This window comes from Leptonychotes weddellii, chromosome 10, assembly GCF_054177405.1.
Source record: "Leptonychotes weddellii isolate Sample4059 chromosome 10, ASM5417740v2, whole genome shotgun sequence".
Taxonomy (NCBI): domain Eukaryota; kingdom Metazoa; phylum Chordata; class Mammalia; order Carnivora; family Phocidae; genus Leptonychotes; species Leptonychotes weddellii.
In genome coordinates this window covers 10040103-10059319 of record NC_138378.1, presented here as the reverse complement: position 1 = coordinate 10059319, position 19217 = coordinate 10040103, and the positions used below count along the sequence as shown (strand labels likewise).

Sequence of the window (19217 nt, the reverse complement as noted above, 5' to 3'; positions counted from 1 at the left end):
CACCTCAACCATGAAGGAGACCTGTCTTGGCCAAATGTGGTTAAACGGGTCACTAACAGCGCCCAGCCCGTGTGCTGGCCGTGGCCTTTCTGGCACCACCTCCTGGAGGTCCTCGGGGCACCCCGCTGCACCGTGCCCGGCGTTCGATGCTGTACTTTACCGAACGACAGTGTGGCCTCCCGGGCTGTTGTCCTCACAGCCTCCAGGTCAGACTGGCACAGGCTGGCGATCTGATCGATGCTTTCGATGCCCTGTTGGGGGGGGGGAGGGGAGGATCCGTTAGGGAACATTTTAAGTAGCAGGTGGAATCTACTTTTATAAGCTCTGCAAGACACCAGCCCTGGCATGGACTTCGGGGCCTCAGCCCCTTCCTTTTCTGAAGGCTTACAGGTTTCTTTTGTGGCCTCAAGTTCATCAGGAGTGCCATTGGAAGTGCCTGACCTTTTCCATCGTGACACCTGCCTGTGAGCCAGGTCATTGGCAGAGCTTTATGGATACCTTCTAGAAGGCCTGTCTTGAAAATGGGAAGATCTGCTTCCCTTGGGACGTTCCTACCTCCTCCCTGCTCTCCTGATGGTCCCCTCCTGGTCAGACTGAGAGCATCAGTCAGAGCCCAGGTTTGGGCACAGCTGACCCTGGTCCTCTCCTCCAGGGCCAAGGACCAGAGCGCCTTCAGCCTCCTCCACAGGGCACCCAGCCCTACCCCCTTACTGGTTGGTTGATTATAACCAGGTGGTCCTCTTAGAATTTCTCTATGGTTCTTTCTAGAATGAATGGGGTGAGTGAGTTTAATCTAGTTTTCATCCAGCAGATTGGCAATGGTTTTTCTAAAATGAGAGTTCCAGATGCAGGTGAGGTGGAGGCAAGATGGACATCCTCTCCCATCTGCTTTTGTGAGTCTGAGTGGCTGAGCTGTATCTAGAGGCTCCAAAAGTTTCATATTCTCTGGCCTGGAGTCATGCTTCGGAGAGTTCAGCCTAAGGAGATCATTCAGAACTCCATATATATTTTTTTTTTTTTAAAGATTTTATTTATTTATTTGAGAATGAGAGACAGAGAGCATGAGAGGGAAGAGGGCAGAGGGAGAAGCAGACTCCCTGCTGAGCAGGTAGCCCAATGCGGGACTTGATCCCGGGACTCCAGGATCATGACCTGAGCCGAAGGCAGTCGCCCAACCAACTGAGCCACCCAGGCGCCCCTCCATATATATATTTTTTAAAGGCTTGGTGCACAAAGATGCTCATAATGACACAATTTATAATAAAAAAATGGATGATGAACCTCAATTTTCTACCACACGAGAGTGGGGGAGTCCGTTAACTTAAGACGGCTTCTTCATCGAGACTTCGAAAGTGGTGCCAGCCTGCCACTGAGTTCCTGTTTCACTCACTGCTTTTAAATTGTATTTAGCACGATCAACAATTTTAAATGCTCCCCCACACCCACAAACAAAAGAAATACAGCAAAATGCCAACAGTACTTTCTGCTAAGTTATTGGGATGATGGATAACTTCTACATTTCTGTATTTTACACCTTTTTTTTCTCCTACAATGAGCTGATGGTGCTTTTAGAAATTGTTTGATTGAGGATATTACAACATAGAGTGCAAGGCCTCAGAAGTGAGTCCCTGGGGCCACCTGCTTGTTCAAGCAGAGTCAGAGCAAACGCTCCTTGACTGCTGTCGAGGGGCCTCTGCGGGTGGAGCGGACACATGCTTTTCAGGGGCTGTTTTTTGTTCTTTAGGTTTTTTTGTTTTTTGGGTTTTGTTTTTTTGTTTGTTTTTGTTTTGTTTTGTTTTTTCTGCTGGCGGTAATTTTTTTTGGGGGGGGGTCCCAGTGGAATAACTTTGACATGAACTAACTTTGGGCTTCTCCCTGCCCCTGGCGAGGACAGGTTAGACTCACCCTGAGGTGTTTTAGTGCCACACACGCGGCCTGCTGGAGCTTGGCATCGTTCTCGGTCAGAGCGTTGGTGTAGAAAAGCAAAGCCTGGGGAAGGAGGTTGCTGTGAGTGGGGGGCTGGCCAGTCCTCCCGATGCTGGCCGTAAGTCGAGCCCTGCTTATCTTTCTCTAAACAAGAATCGGGCCCTGATCTATTCATCTTTGCGCCAGGTGCACCCAGTCTCGGGGTGTCTGCTGCAGCATTTGGTGTATCTCTAAAAACACTGGTCCCTGGGCTGATGGTAATCAAAATGAAAAACGCTCTTTTTGTCTAATAATAGTTCCCAAATCGAGATAAAATGTGACATCAGAGAAATCAGATGTCCGGCTGGGGCCAACCGAAGAACTGGGCGTAGAGAGGGAGGCGGCCTCGTAGGCCGAAAGCAGAGCTGCTGCCTGAGTCCCGAGGACAAAGCATGTCTTCCCTTCGGCCCCCTTTCCCAGTCACAGCGATGGCCCCGTCCCCTCGGCCACCTCAGCCAGGAGAGAGCTGCCACTGGCTTCCCAAAATGGCACAGGTTCATTAGGAAGCATGTGAGAATGCAACCTGGCCGTGGGGTGGCCCAAGAGACCTTCAGAAGGCCTCGGTCTCGCCCCCTTCATTCTACACGCCAGCGACATCTCAGACCAAACGGGTAGGATATGTTGTGTCGGAAGCGCCAAGAGGACGAGGTGCTCAGGCGGTGGCGTGAGGTTCTGTGGGATCCTCGGGTGGTGGCCTGGCAACCGCAGCCCAGTCCAGCCCGGATCCCTCTGCAGGGCTGGTGTCGCCCAGGGCCACGGCGGAAGAAGGGCTGTGCTCACCCGCTGGCACATCCCTAAAGCAGAACGTCTCGGGGCACCTGGCCAGCTCCGTCGGTAAAGCATGTGACCCTTGATCTCGGGGTTGTAAGTTAGATCGGGTGTAGGGATTACTTAAAAAATCAAAATCTTTGAAAAACCGAAACAACTTGCAGCGAATGCCGCCCCCTTCACAGCATCACTCACTCCTTTGGAGTATTTTTTCTGAGAGAGAAAGCCGACCTCCCCGCAACTCACACACACGTAGCCAGGGGGCTGCCGCCTCCCATCCTCACGCCGTACCTTTTCCCGAAAGTTCTTGTTCTTGGCTGCGCCGGCCAGGCGAACACTAGCTGCCCTGCACACTCGTGGAGTCCCGTCCAGTTGGAGCAGCGCCCAGGCCCTTAGTGTCTGGGGCAGGGGCTGGAGCTGGCCCAGCCGCTTCCCCTGCAGCTTCCGGACCGTCTTGCCCTGCCCCGCACACTGCAGCTCCTCGACAAGTGTCACTGGAAGACACAAGTGGGCCAGCGTCCCTCTGGCTGCCGTCGGCGGTATGGCTGCAGGTCCGTTTGGCTGCTGCCAGGAGCCCAGCGGAGGCCCATGTGATCACCAAGGCTCAGTCTGGATTGGTTTCACAGGGGCCTCCTGGAACCTCTAGGAAGGCTTTCTAGCAAGGGATCAGATAACACCCTGAAGATTAATAACACCTCAGCCCTTACTTCAAGGACACTGGCTGGCCGCGCGTCCCGCTCGTATCCAGCTCCGACCTCTGCTCTGCGCTCTGTAAAACCTTCCCTTGGAGCTACTCCCCTACGTGGGCTGACCGTGCCATCTCCTTAAATACGGGTTCTCCGGAGAACCGGCGGAGGGGAAAGACGCAGTGGCTCTGAGAAACGGGCTTGCAGACAGCCAGGACAGAGGGCTCCGCGGACGGATGGCCCTCCCTTCTCACCACCTTGCTGGGAGGCCAGCACCCTCCCAGCCCCTACCTTCCTTGGTGAGCTGGGCAAAATGCTTGTCCAGGTCAGAGACGCTCTGCCTCTGCAGGTAGCTGTGGAACTGGAACCAGGTGACCGTCTGTTCCTCGGGAGGCCCGGCTCCGGGCAGCAGCCCGCCACAGCTGACCACCTGCTCCAGGAGCCTCCTGCACGCTGCCGAAACACGGGAGAAGGCCGTGAGGAGAGAGACCAGGCCCCTTGGAGCTTCTCGGCCAGGCGCGGCGGGGTCGGTGCCCCTCCCTGGGCCCCCTCTGCCTGACAGGAGGAGCGTGCGGTAGCTGGGGTCTGCAGGCCCCGAGTCAGGCGTTCTTGGGGTGCCTCCCCTGCCCTGGGCTGGGCCAGGCCTCGCAGGCACCTGGGAACATGCAGGCCGAGTAGCAGCCAGGCGCCGGTTAGGGCGGCCCAAGTTCCAGAGCCCCTGCAGGGGAGATGCTCTGCGTTCTGAGGAAGAGTCCAGCCAACATTGGAAGACACCGTTCTCCTGCCCACCTTCCCCTAAATGTTCTTTCTGAACCCCTTTAAGGTTCTGGTGGAAGCTGCGCAGTCCATCTGCAGAAATGTGCCAACCGGCCAACGGCGGCAGCTCGGGGGTCCGCAGACTCCTTCCCGTCCCCCGTGAGAGGAGGCGGCTCGGGGGCAGGTTGAGAGACGCCGTCCCTTTGGTGCCATGAAGACACGGGGGTGCAGGCAGGGCTAGGACCAGGCCCCGGGGGGGACTCAGCACAGCGTAGCTTGTGGGGGGGGGGCGGGGGTACCTATTTCCAGCTGTCCCGGGTACTTCCCTCGGACTCTGTGCAGGAACGTTCTCTTGAGCTGGTTCAGCAGTGTCGTGGCGGGGCAGGACAGGACCCTGCCGGGCTCCGTGCACCCTCTCCACAGCTTCAGGCACCCCTTCCTCCGAGCGGCCTGCGGAACGACTGAAAGCCCGGGTCAGGACCCCACTGGTGGTGGGGAAGGGCCGGCAAGGAGGCGGCCCAAGGATTTCCTCCCGCTCTAAGGCCTGAGAGGTCAGGGAGGCGAGGGGTGACCGGACGTCATGCAGCTTCCCTTCCCACCTCCCAGTTGTGACCCACGAGGACCAGCAACTTCAGCTGTGGCTGCCTTCCCCGGGCCTCTCCCCGCAGCCCCCACAGCGCGGGGACAGCTACTGCCTCTGGCCTCTCCTCATGGACACAGGGAGGTTCCGTGGGGGGCAGAGGCAGGGCTGGGGTCACAGGTACTGTTCATGTTTGAGTGCACCCTCTGCGCCTCGAATGTGGCCTGGGGATTACCTCACTGAACACTCTCCCATGGCCTCCCCTTTATACGGATGGGGAAGCTGAGGCCCAGAGAGGTGAATCATTTGCCCAGAGTCACACAGCTGACAGAAGGGTGTGTGCCGCCGACTCCCAAGGTGGCACGTAAGACTTGAGTGTCAGAGCACAGCCCAGTCGCCACCCCAACATGTCCCCCCTGGGCTCCAGGTAACTTTGCACATCAGGAGGGAAGACGAGGCTCCCCGGGGCTTCGAAGCCCATCGTTTCAAGCCATTCACAGGAGCAGCCCGTGGGTGGTGGGCAGTTACTTACTTTCTTCAATGGATGTTGCCTTGCTGACCTTCTCAAAATCAAGCACAGAAAGCATCTCCAGAACCTGCTTTTGCTGCGCAGCTTCTTGCAGAAGGCACTCCTGGACCATCCTCGACAGATTAGGAGAGGCCAGTTTCTGGAAAGCAGCCCACGATGCTCCAGGTTAGCACAGAACATGGCCCCTGAGGTCAGCGATCATGACTGCAGCTCCCACCTCCCCCCTTGCCCATCCTTTCTATCCCGACAGTAGCTCTCTGACTGTCATCCGGGGATTCCTGATTCACCAAGGTGGCAGAGATGGTGGGATGCAGGCCGTGACTGCCCGGGGCGACCTCTGCCACCAGAAAGGGCTAGCCTGCCTGAAGGTGAAGCCAGCCAACGCAGGAAAGCAGAGCCGAGAGAGACCCGGTTACGATGATATTTGAAACCCTGGATCCAGCTGGGCCCGAAGCCTACCCCTGGGCCTTTCAATTCTGTGAGCCAGAAAGTTCCTTCTGGTTGAGCCAGCTTGGATGGGAGTTCTGGCGTCTGCAGCCGAAGGAGCCGCGGCCACTGCTTTTGGTTCAGCACTTGGGATGCGTAAGAGCCACGTGGCTATTCACCCAGGCCTGAACCTTCCACAGAGGAACCTCCTCTGTCTCACTGGCCCTCAGGGTTGGGGGGGGGGGTCTCTCTTCCTTGCGCCGTACTCTCCCCCCCCACCATCAAGATCAGTTCTTCGCAAAGAGGACCCCCAACCCGGTTTCCCAGCAAGCCCTCCCCACCCCCACCCCTTAGCCACCTGCAGCAGAGCTTTGCAGACGTGGAGGTGGACCGTGAGCAGCCTGTCCAGCTCCAGGGTGCCGGCCGTGAGCTCCCCAGATGACGCTTTCTGTGGGGGCGGGGTCCTGTCCTTCCTGAGTTGGATTGAGAAGAACCGGGTGACCATTCCAGTTAGCAGCCTGGCTCCCTCCAACGGTAGAAGAAACCCTCCCTCCTTGCAGAGCTCTGGTCAGGGAGGCCCACTCCAGGTCCCAGGGAGATAGAGTTAGACCAAGGAGAAAACTAAGAGAAAAGGAAAAGCAGCAAAAGCTGGCAACAACTCAAAACAGGTGCTGGCCTGGCATGGGCCCTGGAGACGGGGCAGCTGGGGACACCTTCCCGGGTGGGCGACCTAAAGTCAGAAGCTCAAACTAATCCTTAGTTCTGTGTCTCTGGACCGGCCTGCCCCCCTGGCCTCAGTGTACTCATCTGTGAAGTGGGGACAGGAATACCAAGCTCGGGGCAGTGAGGGGTAAGTGCAACCCTGCCAGCCAGCCGGCCTGGCACCATGTTGGCTTCATGGTAGGAGCTGAGCCCGAGGCCTGAGGACACTATGACACTGGATGGCAGGTGGGAGTGCCGCCCCCTCCCCATGGGATCGCGAGAGGAGGCGAAAAAGTTTACTGTGTATCCTCTTTGGTGCTGCTGACATTTGGTACAGGAGCAAGGCGTGAGCAGGGCAAGTGGGGGCTGCTGAGCTGAGAAGGAAGTTGGTGTCAGAGGTCAGGGCGAATTGTGCAGAAGAACAGGGAGCATGGGTCACTGCTCACTGCTGCCCGTTCGTGAGGCAGAGTACAGAGGTTCTACCTTGTACCTTATCGTCATTTTTTAAGATAAACACAAAAGAGCCCATTGCTCAGAGCTCAGCACCATGCTGGGGGACGGTCATTCACTCAGTGGTCAGCACAGGTCTGCTCTGCGCTGGGCAGTGGGCATGCAGGGGCGGGGGCACGACAGAGAAACAAGAGAGGTACAAATTGGGCCCAGGGTGATGGAAGGCATCGGCCAGGAGGCCGACAGGAAGCGTGGAACTGAGGCTGGTCCCCGGGGTCAGCGCTGGGAGGGGAGTGCACTTACTGGGGACCCTGGCAGCCCCCAAACAGGGACAGGTCCTGCGGGGCAAGGTCAGCGTTGAGGAAGGCGAAGCTCTCCAGGATGCACTCCATCAGGCTCTCGGCAGAGGCGTGCTCCTGGCGGGCTCTGCGGGGCTGTGGACGGAGCAGCAAGCCCTTAGGGCAGACCCTGAGGACGGGGGCTCACGAGCACCGTCCATCAGCAGGGCTGCGAGCCTCAGCTGCCCAAGTGTGATCCCCCAATTCAAGGACGGGCACGGGGGCGCGGCCCTGCCCGAGGTCCCTCCCAAATAGCCTGTGACAAGGTATGGCTCGGGAGCACAAGGGACGCAGATCTGAAAAGCCTCACCTGGCTCACAGAGCCCACAGGGATAGGGCGAGAGACAGGAGTGAGTGAGTGGGGCAGGTGGGGAGCAGAACGTGCGTCCTCCCCCCGAGAGGCCAGGCTGCTGCTCTGCCCCAGCTGACACCTGCCACTCGGGAATGTGGGGCCAGGGTTGCCAGATCGTTCCATTTTCTTTAAAAAAAAAAAAAAGCTGGAAACCTAGACTTTTGTGGGAAGCTGCCAGTTTTTAAATATTGGCCACCGATTCCAAATTATTTTAAAAAGATGGCGTGGGTCAGAACCTCTTCAGGAGGCTCACAGGCTGCCAAGTGAGCCTCTAGATCTCAAGTGTCTCTTCTCCCAGGGAAACGCGGAAGGAGGGGACGTTTGAGGCACCCCCTGACTGGTGGGGGTGGGGAGAGAGTATTGGTGCCACAGCTCTCAAAGGCAGGTCCCTTCCTCGGCGCTTAGAAACCCACTGCGGGAGACGTTGGTCTCCTCTCGATTCATGGCGGGACTCCGGGGCTGGCTGTGTCCCCATCCCCGGCACGCCCAGGCCTCGTCCCACACAGAGTGCTCCCAGATCCTGCCTTGGGAGCCAGAACGAGGCTCCCCAAGGTGGAGCCCACAGAGAAAACCTTGACTAACGAGAATAACAAGGCTAGTTGCAGAGATTCCCTCTCCTGATAGAAAAACAAAAAATGTGGGGAGGTCTCTCTTCCTTGGGTATGGGTATATATGCGTGTGTACACACACACACACACACACACACTCGGTTCTCATAATCCGCGGTGTACCAAACATCACTCCTAGGAGAAACGCAGAGACCGTGAGCCTCCGGTGGTCACAACATTGTCATCAGCCCATCAGTACCGAACCTTGTCTTATGTGTGCTTCTGGGTGAAGACACAGTGTGGACCTTCCACCGACGATTCCCTAACACTGAGCTCAAGCCGCCACAGCACTAACTCCCACCGGAACGAGGCTGAGCTCACACACGCGTCTTCCCAGGCCCGTCACAGCCTCCCTGCGCTCGGGAGCACTAGGCCCCTCAGCACTGCGGCTGGGCCTGTTCTGAATCTCGAAATCCACCCCCAAATAATTCTGAAGAGAGCCGTTAAACTACTTCAGTCCCAGTGTGTACATAGGTGCTCGCGTTACACGTTTTATTGCCCATACACTTAAAATTATGTAATTGGAAAAACTGAATAATCTGCCCAGGCCAGCACCGCTGAGAGCCACCCGAGGACGGCCCTCGCCACAGGCCCTGCCGAGAAGCAGGTTCAGGGGAGGGTGTGCTGCTGCACGGGGACTTTGTGGCACCAGCTCTGACCCCGAATACACCCCAGGTTTGGGAATGGAACACCCAGCTTCAGCCCCAACCTGCCCGGGTCAGAAGATGCCAGATGGGGCCGGATTCTTGGCCAGACGTGGAGCGGGTTATCTACTGTGATCCCCGACTTCCTTTTATAATCCTCCTCCCGGCCTCTGAGGACCTTTGTTCTCCCCACTTGACAGATGCGCAGACTGAGGCCCCAAGGGAAGACCTTGCCCAGGATGCTGGCCCAGGCCGGCTGGCCCCAGAGACTACTCCCCCTTGTTAGGCACTGGTAAATCAGGGCTGCCGCCCCTTGATGAATAAACCTACCTTCAGCCGGTTCCTGAAGCCGAGAACCTGGTACTCCAGCTCCCGCAGCTGTGGCTGGGTGGGGTCCACGGACCTCAGTAAATCCAGGACCTCTTGCAGGGGCCTCTCGAGGCTCACCTCAGGCCCATCCACTCTGTCCTCGGTTTCTCCTTCACCATGGTCTTTCTGGCTACCCGGGGCTGTATGGTTGTGGAATGGGGAGCCCTGTGGCAGGTCGGGGCCCTCTATTCCCAAATTCCTCCAGCCAGGCTGCTCCACAAAGGAGCCTTCCGCCAGGTGGTCCATCTCTGGCAGGAGGCCCAGGGGCTGGGGGTCCTCCTGGGCCTCCTCTTCAATGGAGGAGTTGGGGCCAATGGCCAAGGGCAGGAACCCCACGTCTGAGGTGGATGCCGATGTGCTGGTCTCCGTGTCTCGGGGGTCCTCGGAGCTGAAGGAGTCCATCTCGGGCAGCTCCTGACTCTGGCTCCGCAGGCCAGGGCCCCGAAGGTCGTTGTCAGATAGGTAGCTGAGGATGGAGGTGGCCCTTGGCCCCCCCAGCAGCAAAGCCTGCCGCGCTGGCTGCTGCAGGACAGACTGGGGAGGGGGACACAGGAGCATCCTTACTGTCGCACCGGGGACCACGGCAAGGCCCCCGGCGGCGCTTCCCTCCCTAAACACTCGCGCTGCACACCCACCCTGTCAACATGACTGAGGCCCAAGGTGACCGGCGGCCTGGAGGTGCTGACAGGACCCTGCAGCCTCTCTGCCCTGATCCCCATCGTCCTTCGAACTCACTGCTTTCCAGCCCCTGAGGCCACCAAGCTGTTGACCTCCAGGCTCCGCGCCTTCCTGGCCAAGGGCCTTTGCAGTGACTGTTCTCTCTTCCTGGAACGTTCTTCCCCCTAGGTCTTTGTGGTCGTGCCCTTGTCCCCTCAGGCCCTCAGTCAAATGGCACCTTTTCTGGGGACCTTCCCCTGCACACCCTATTTTAAGGAGCAAGTCCCACCTTGCCCCAGCAGTCCCCTCCCCCTTCCTGGCTTTTGTTCTCACTGTCCCTACCCCCATGGGCAGGCGGTGCTCCCTGAGGGCACCGTCCTCACCTGGCCTAGAACAGAGCCTGGCTCAGAGTTCTGAACGAGTGACGTGAATGGGCAAGCCCTTGCCCCCCTCTGCCGCAGCCCTCCCCCACCCCCCTTAGGCAGACCACTGATAACTGATGTTCCCACAGCACCAGCTATTCTCGTCAGTCCTTCTGCCAAGCACTTCTCATGTATTAACTCGTTTAATCCTTGCAAACCCCCACCGGAGTGGTGCTGTTGTTCGCAGTTCTCTGATACAGAAATTGACGGCCAGAGAGGCTGAGTGACTTGCCCAAGGTCACACAGCAGGTGAGAGGCATAAGCAGAATTTGACCCCCGCCTGTCTAGTTCCAGAGTCCATACTCTGGACCAGATGTGATTTTTTTTTTTTTTTAACTGAAGTATACGCCGGGCCCACCGTGGCCAGAATATGGAAGAAGTTGATAACAATAGTTGGCTCTAAGGGAGGGACCCAGATCTCTGGAGGTCACGGGAAAGAGATGTTTTACCGTGCACTATGTCAAGGTTTTACCTACTAGAAACATACATTAAATTTAATTTTAAAACAAGTAAATCAGAGGCCAAGGTTATGGCGGGGGTGGTAGAACCATCCAGAGAACCCCACTCCAGGCTTCCAGGAGAACCAGCCAAACCCGGAACCAAGGCCAGAGGCCCCCAGAACGGAGGGCTGACAGCGAGGAAGAAAAAGCACCGGAAACCAGCCAGGATGTCCCCAAAACAAGGGAGGCTGAGTCCAGAGTTCGCTACCTCCGGAAGCGCCAGGCTGCTCCACCCAGCCCCGCATGCTGGCCCCCGGGGAGCTGCCCCCATCCGAAATCCCAGCGTGACCACGGCATCCCTGCGCTGGGGAGGCTCACTCACCAGGTAATACCTCTCTCGGAAGCTGGGGGTGCTTGGGGGTGTCCGGTTGTACAAGGAGCCCTTCCTGCTGCCCATGGAGAACTTGCCTGTGGGGCCGGGTGACATCAGCAGGCTCTCAGTATCAAACGGGCTGGAGGAGAGAGCAGAAGGGCAGGGTGCCATCACCGCCTGGGAGGACACCGGAGCACAGACCAGACCCGGGGGACTTATAAGAGGGATGGAGGCTTGGCGGGGGCCTGGCCTGGCCTGGGGTCACAGGCACGGCCTGGGGACTCGAGGTGCACATTTGCAACCCCCTTGGGAACGTCTCAGGCTCCCACCACCCTGAGGGCCCTGAGCCAGATGGCCAGGGGCAGCCATCGGCCACCACTCATGTGAATGGCACCCCCTTCAGAGGTCCCCTCAGAAGCTCAGCAGAGGCACAGGGGACACTCAATTCTGCCATTTTCTGGGTCAACGACGTCACCATCCCTCTCGTCCTCATCTGTAAAAAGGACGCCATAATCTATCAAAGGACCTCTGTCGGCCCTGGTCACAGGTAAGGCTGGGAATCCAAAGTGAACGTGTGAAATACAGGGGGTGTGGGGCTCAGCTGGGCCCTCCCTGAGCCTGCCCAGGGAGCCAGGAGGTCTGGGTAACCCCCCGCCTCACAGAAACCTGCTCGCTCTCCTTCGCTTAAAGGCCTGGCTCTCGCTGTGTGGGGCCCAGACGCTGCAGGCACCTCCTGGGAAGCCTTCCCTGCCTGCCTAGGACGGCTGCAGCCAGCAGGATGCTTGCAGCCTTGGATTTGCCTGGACTCCAGTTGGTTGGTGCTGGGCTGCCCACCACCCTATAGACTTGAGGAGCGTCCCGCGGAAGAAGTGTGCTCAGCCCCCACTAGACAGATGAAGACACAGGCTGGGGGTGCTCACTCGCCCCAATTCACCCAGCTCACTGGGGAGAAAGCAGCATCCAGTGACCCCAGGCTCGGACGCCCACCCCAGGAAGAAGAAACCAGAGAGACTGGCCCCAACCAGTCGGAGCAAGCACCAGAACGGAGGAAGCAGGCCTCAGCCCTTAGTTCCTGCTGCACCTGCCTTGGGAAGTAAAGGGAAGAGCATTCTCTCGAAACACTAGGTTTCATATGGAGGAAGAGCAAACACAAAGCCTGTGGAGACCACCAGCATTCACGGAACGGCCCAAGAAGGTGATGGGTCAGCTGCCCCAAACGGGCACTCCCCCTTCCCCCTTGCAGTGCCTGATGGAGAGCCCCCACCCCGGGCAGGGGTTGTTTTCATGAGTGTCCCCCACCCAAGGGGTCTATGGTCCAGGGGGGCTAAGTGACTGCTCGACGGCAGGGGCCAGCAGGGAATGAGGTGTTGGGAGCAGTAAGGAGAGCCCTCCTGGGCAGAGGCAAGGCTCCTGCATGGAACCCAGCCCAGGAGGCCCCTGGAAAGGGTCCTGGCCAGCACGGGTCTCTAGTTAAGAAGGGAATTAGAGCTCAGGGGCGCGGGGAAGGTGGGGTGGGCAGAGGCTACAAAGAAGTCTGGGCTCCAGCCTTTCTGGGGCCGAATGAGGGCAGGGTGTCCACTGGTGCGCGCTAGGGTGTGGTCAGACCACCAGGGGGAGCCAGGGAGGCCCCTCACATCTCTGCTCTGGGTGGGAGTCCCTGTGGGTGGGAGTTTGGGGCTGGCCTTGGGGAGGGGCCTCAGAGCCCCAGAAGGCGGCTGGCCCCTACTCACTTCCACAGCACCTCCAGCTGCAGCTTGATGGTGCCCAGCTCTGTGATGTCCAGCACGATCACCTGTGGCCTGGTCGTGAAGAAGTCAGTGATGTCGCACGTCACTGTGCCCACTGCCAGTGAACTCAGGCCCCTCAGCTCTGTCACCTGGGGGGGCAGTGGGAGTTGTGGATGGTGTCTGAGCTGAGCCCCTGGGCACCCTGGCCCCATCCCCCAGGCCCCACCCACCTTGATCTCGAAGTTCTCGTGCAGGGTGGGGATGAAGACCTTCTCCTCCTCCTCCCAGGTCTGGCTGTCGTCTGACTCGATCCGGCCCTTCAGCTTCCAGCGCTGGCGGCCCAGGCGCATGAGCACCTGTGGGCACGGCCCAAGAAGGGATAGGTCAGCTGCCCCAGGTAGGCACTCCCCCTTGCCACCTGCCTGGGGGCCCTCCCTGCTGGCCAGGCGGGGGTGGAGACAGAAACCCAGCTGGGACCCTGGTTCCCAGCAGCTCCCAACCCCCAAAGGCCTGGTGGGGAACCCTGAGGCCTGACAGTGGAGGTGGCCATACCTCATACTGGTCTCCGGGACAGAGGCGTGCGTAGCCCACCAAGCCTGGAACACAGAGACGGGCTCATCTCCTCTCTGGCCTGCTCTGCCCCTGCCCCATGGACCTCGGGCCCTCACTGGGGGATCCCCTGCCCAAGTGTGGGTATCCACTTCAGGGAGGGATAAATCATCAGGATGGACAGTGACAGGACTGGGCCGTCATGTCCAACTCAGGGGACAGGACTCGGCTGAGGTCACAAGTCCCATGAGTGGAAACCCAAAGTTTTGCCTGGACCCCTGGGATTCTGACCAAACCCCCACCCTCAGCAGAAGTGCCAGGGCCCCCAAGAAGGCCTGAGCCCCCACCCAAACAGGCTTCTGCCCACTCGCTCTCAGCTCTGTTACCTTTCATCCTGATGTGGAACTCTCCCAGGTGAACCTCCAGGGCCCCCTCGATGAGCCACATGTCCTGCAAAGCCCCACACAAGGTGGCTCACCGCCCAGCCCTGGGCCAGGTGAGGTGGGAGGAGGGGGGCACGCAGATCCTACCAGCCAGAGGCCCGGGGGCAGAGAGGGATGCTTCCTCGGGGTCCAGCGCCACACACACACACACACACACACACACACACACACACACACCCCACACACACACCCCGCCACAGGCTGCCCTCTGCACCCACCTCGGCGCACTCCTGCAGGCTGCGGCCCAGCTCCTGCAGGCTCTCTCGGGAGGCGCGGCTGGGCGGGCACCTGGAGAAGGCCCTCTGCATGTTGGAGGCACCATCTCGCAGGCGGCACTGGATGCAGTAGCCCTCGTAGAGTTCATCCACCTGCGGAGGGCGCACGGGCTGCTGGGCACTGTCCATGCCGAGGCGCAGGGCCCCAGGCCTGCCTACCCGGCTCACCCTCCGAGAGGCCACACAGCCCCGCGCTACTGGGCTGGCGGTCCTGGGTCCCCTGCCCTGGGAATATGAGGCCCGGGGGCAGGGACCACATTGCTCATCCACTCTGTGTCCCCAGCGCCTGGGAGCGCACAGTAAAACCCAGTGACCTGGATGGGTAAATGCATCACTTCCCCTCCCCGTACCGGACTTTTGGACTGTAAAATGGGGGAGGTGGGTTTGTGACACCCTGCCCGCCACTGGACCCCCAGGAAAGCAAAGCAAGGGCATATGGAAGAGCTGGGAGAGTGTAAAGCTTAAAGGACTCGCTGTGTGACCTTGGGCCCATTCTTGGCCCTTTCTGGGCCTCTACTCTCCCATCTCTACAATGGGATGGTTGGACTCAGCCTTCTCGCCCTGTAAGATGGAGCATGGGGTCTTTCCATCTAAATCCCACACTCCTGGGGAGCCCAGCGGCATCCCCCTCCCTGACTCCCACCTCAGGGCCGAGCCCCTGCAGTCCCTGCTCCTCCTCAGCCTCTCCCCTGCTAACCCAGTGGAGGTCCAGCAAGCCCGAGCCCCACCCCGTGACCTCCAGGAGGCAGGCTGACCTTGCTGATGTGAAACTCCATCTTCCGGATGTGCCTTTCCACAGAGCGCGTTTGCTTCTCCCGGAAAAAGAGGAGGTGCTTTAAAAGTAGCCTGGGCCACCCCCCAGGCCCCAGCCCCTGCCCGCCCCCCTCCAGGTACTAACACACAGAACTGGGCTCGAAGCCAGGCCAGCCCCTCACCATCCTCGAGGAAGGCTCATCATTGAACCTGTTTCCCCATTTGTAAAATAGGGAGGAAACCCAGGTATCCCTCCTGCAGGATGGCCCGAGGGACGAAATGGGAGCAAAAACATGGGTCCCTCTCATGCAGCTGGACCCAGGCCTGGCCCACCTTTCTTACAGCCCTGCAGACGGAAAGTCTCGCTCACCTTGTCCAGGTCATAATAGAAAGCCTGTGGGAGAGAAAAAGAGGGTGAGGGACAGGATGTTAGGGCTCCAGGTGCCCCTCCAAGGCCCATGAGGCTACATCCCAGGGGCACCTGAATTCAGATGACAGCCAGCACGCACTCCCACCTCTGCGGCCTGCAGTCATCAGTGGCCTGTCCAGAGCCCGGGGGAAGAGTGATAAACACACGCACTTTGGGTGATGCAGTTCTCGGCCTGGCTCTATTTCCCAGCTGTGTGTCCCAGGCCAGTGACTCAACATCTCTGAGCCTCCACGTCCTCATGTAAAATGGGGTGGCCATAGCACATAGCCCCCGCCCCATACGGTTGTCATGAAGAGTAAAGGACACAGTAAGCCTTTGACAAAATGGGGACTGTTGCGGTCTGATTGTTTAAGGGGTGATTTCGGCCATGACCAGAAGAACTGAGGGAGGGCACCCCCACCCCGGGGGGGCGGGGTTCAGGCTTGGGGAAATGCAAATCCAGATCAATCCAGCCACGCCAGGGGCCAGGGGGCGGCCAACAAAAAGAAGCTATCAACTGAGCAGATCTTCGCCTAAAGGGCCAGATGGTGAATACTTTTGGCCTTGGGGGCCGCGTGGTCTCTGCCACGTGGTCTGCACGCAGCCGCACACAACAGGTCAGTGTGGCCGTGGCCACGTGCGGATAAACTCTATTTCCAGACAGGGTCTCGTTTAAGCTTAAATCACCCTGCCTGAGCCGGGAGGATTTTTCACGAGGTCAGAGATTCACTAGAGAGAGAAAGCAAGACGCGGGACAGTGGGTAAGTTGCGACTTCATCTTTGTTGACCAAAACCTTCTCTATGCATTTGTGTATTTATGTGACTATGTGATCAGGGAGAAAAATATGGAAAGAGAAATCCTAGATTGTCCTCAGGGGTTAAACAGGGTGGGACACCGAAGACTGGGGAGGAAGGGGTGTCAAGCAAAAGGAAAGGTGGGTTAAATCCCCCCAAAAGTGTGTGTTTTCCCACGTAGGCATTTACGAGAAATTGTATGTGTGCGCTTGGGAAATTAAGACTCCACGTAAGCTATAGAGAAATAGGAAAGTTCTCAAGGCTTTGGGAGGAAAAGTAACTGCGCAGGAAGCTGAGAAGCAGCAGTGTCCAGTGAGGCAGGACCCCAGGTCCCCAGCATGGCCACGCCATTCCTTGCCTCAGTGTGCCCGCCCATGAAATGGGAGCAGCTAGAATGGAGGAGCCTTTATACACTTGCCTACCTTACAGTCACTTCTAGAGCCACAGAGTGGAGGTGGACTGCTGGACCTTGAGCCGGGGGGAGGGAGGGGAGGAGGGGGAGGGAGAGTGGAAGCTTCCTAACCACCTGTGAGGTTAAATCCCTCAGGGGCCAAGTGAGGTGGGATCATCGGAAAATAAAGACAGTCCATTCCTTAGGCCTCTGAGCCCCGAGACTGAGCTTTATCACGGGTGCGAGGCAGGAGCACCCCACCAAGGCTGCTCGGGTGCGGAGGGGCAGGGAGAGGTCTCACCAGCCTCGAATTCCTGCGGGTGTCCTTGTGGCGACCTGACAGGTAATCCAGCTCGGCCTGCTGGATGCACAGGTACTCCCTGTGAGGAGAACGAGGAAGAGGAGTTTGCCAAGGAACAAGTAGACGAAAAGAAACGGCCAGGTGACCAGTGTTCCGGAGCGGAGATGGCCACAGCTGCCAGCAGGAACAGCGCTCAGTGGTCAGACGGCAGAGCCATCCCGCCCACCGGCAGCCTGGCCCCAGGTCGCCCAGCCTCCAGACCCAACACGCTGCGGGCTGTGCGCCCAGGGCTGTGCAAAATGGGAAGTCTCTCCATCAATTCACAAAACAGCCACACAAACAGGTTCTATGGTTATTATACCCATTTTAGAGATGGGCAAACTGACCCTCAAAATGGGCAAGTAAACTCAGCCCAGAGTCACAGCAGGGAAGAGGCTGAACCCAGATCTGAAACCAGGCAGTGGCCTCCAGAGGCCACTCTTTTCGCCCCAGCCCATGGGGAGGTCAGCAAGAGCACGCCCCCCTCACTGACAAAGGCAGGCCATCCTGGTGTCAGCATGTTTAGGACCAAGGACCAGAGAGGGGCCGGAAGACCCGTTCTGGGAAGCATAGAGAAAGCTGTGGGCCTGGAGGGGACATTTCATGTTCTTTTCCAGCCAAAGAGCCTTAGACATGAAACCTGAGGTCTGGACTTGGGGGGCAGGGGTGAGGGCCCATCCTGCTTCATTCATCACAGATTTACTGGACCACCCCAGGAAGGGGACTCACCCTCTCTGGGCCCACTTACACCACCATCTACCAGGCCATTGCTCACTTAGGGGTTGGGCTCTCCAGGAAGAAGGGGATGCTATTGAGTGAGCCCAGACGAGTCCCAAATGTGTGGTCCTTATAGGAATCCAGAGGCAGTCCTGGGAGATGAGCCCCTTGAAGACAGGCTCCAGGCACACGCCCCCCGCTCCCACTCTGCGCCAGCGCTGGGCCGGATGTGCAGTGTGCATCATGGGCGGAGGGCGATGGATGCCCCCTGGGTGGGGAGTCGGGACGTGGCAAGTGGGGGAGGTGACATTTACCCTTAACCCCGGTACGGTGGGGGGGGACAGGGGGCAGGTGGGCACCGGCCCTGGAGCCCCACTTCCTGCTTCCTGGCTGTGGGGACCCTGGACAAGTTGCTTCCCATCTTTGGGACTCAGTTTCCTCTACTGAGGAGAGGAGGAGGTTAGGAGATTCTCTGATAGCATTCTTCAGGGATTCAAGGACGCCATGTGTATAAAGCCCCGAACAAGCTATAGCTGCTGCTGTCATTGGTGTTAATTAGTGAGGAACAAAGAGCAGGATCACAAGAGGCGGAGGGCGGGACAGGCATCCCAGCAGGAAGGAACAGCGTTCGATTCAGAAGGTGTGCATGTGTGCTGAACTAGGGACATGGGCGAATGGCAGCCTGCGGAGATTCCCCACTGCTGAGGAGCCGCTCAGCAAGAGCCAAGGTGCAGGCATATGAAGGAAGATGGCACATTCGGGGTACCAGTGAGGATGGGGAGTGAATAATAGAAGAAAAGTCTAGGAAGGTTGAACGTCAGAAAGGACCCTGAATGCCCTCCCAAGGGTAGGAGAGAGCCATGGGAGAGACTTGAACAGAGTGGGGGCGGCAGGTGCAGAAGGGGTGGGTGGGGACGGGGCTGGGACTGCCGCAAGGTGGCTGCTGGGAGCGAGGAGACCCCCTGAACTGGGCGTCTGGGGTTGAGGAACATGGAGGGGCTACTGGTAGGGCCCCTCCCTCCACGCGGCTTACTCATGGGGCAACACTGAGCTTAAGCCAGAGTCCTGACCTCTTCCGTGAACCGCAGGTTTGTGCCCCCACTCCCTCCTTTCATCTTCCTCTTCACCCCCAACCCCTCCCTCAGTAAATCCTGTCTGTCCCACTGTCAAAATATATCCTGAAACTGACCCTGTCCCCTGACCACCCAGCTGCCACCTGGCCAAATCCACCATCATCTCTCACCTGGGCCCTTGCAGTCACCTTCTCACCGGCCTCCCCGCTTCTGCCCTGGCCCCCTGCAGTCCATTCTCCATATACAGCCAGAAGGATCTCATTAAAACCAAACTCAGATCATCCTTCCCCCACGTGGAACACTCCATGGCTCCCAACTCACCCAGAGTGAATACCATGTGTTCACAAGGACCCATATCATCTGGTCCCCATTGTCCCCCAGACCTCCTCACCCCTCCCTCTCTCAGCTCCCAAGCTGGTCTGCTCACTACTCCCCTAATCCTCTAATCATCCTCCTGCCCCAGGGCCTTTGCATGTGTGGCTTCCTTGGCCTAGAATGTTCTTTTTCCATTATCTGCTGGGCTCACTCCTTCAGCCCTTCAGGTTTTTGCTCAAATGTCACCTTCTTAATGAGAACTTCTTTGAAACCCCTTATTTAAAATCAGCCCCAGGGCGCCTGGGTGGCTCAGTTGGTTAAGCGACTGCCTTCGGCTCAGGTCATGATCCTGGAGTCCCGGGATC

General features: G+C 58.4%; 1 protein-coding gene across 1 annotated transcript in view; it reads right to left on the bottom strand.

The window, feature by feature from the left end:
- The window catches only part of RIPOR3 (RIPOR family member 3), a 76739-nt gene that overhangs the window by 5351 nt on the left and 52171 nt on the right, over positions 1 to 19217 (bottom strand). The window contains exons 4-21 of the mRNA XM_006731858.3: positions 16709 to 16787; positions 15183 to 15206; positions 14815 to 14868; positions 14003 to 14152; positions 13728 to 13791; positions 13345 to 13388; positions 13023 to 13148; positions 12796 to 12941; positions 11075 to 11204; positions 9135 to 9707; positions 7166 to 7296; positions 6069 to 6183; positions 5288 to 5423; positions 4475 to 4636; positions 3711 to 3872; positions 3025 to 3227; positions 1906 to 1989; positions 161 to 251 (exon numbers count right to left, since the gene is read on the bottom strand). Coding sequence (XP_006731921.3) covers positions 161 to 251; positions 1906 to 1989; positions 3025 to 3227; positions 3711 to 3872; positions 4475 to 4636; positions 5288 to 5423; positions 6069 to 6183; positions 7166 to 7296; positions 9135 to 9707; positions 11075 to 11204; positions 12796 to 12941; positions 13023 to 13148; positions 13345 to 13388; positions 13728 to 13791; positions 14003 to 14152; positions 14815 to 14868; positions 15183 to 15206; positions 16709 to 16787 — 2474 coding nt within the window. The remainder of the gene's footprint in view (positions 1 to 160; positions 252 to 1905; positions 1990 to 3024; positions 3228 to 3710; positions 3873 to 4474; positions 4637 to 5287; positions 5424 to 6068; positions 6184 to 7165; positions 7297 to 9134; positions 9708 to 11074; positions 11205 to 12795; positions 12942 to 13022; positions 13149 to 13344; positions 13389 to 13727; positions 13792 to 14002; positions 14153 to 14814; positions 14869 to 15182; positions 15207 to 16708; positions 16788 to 19217) is intronic.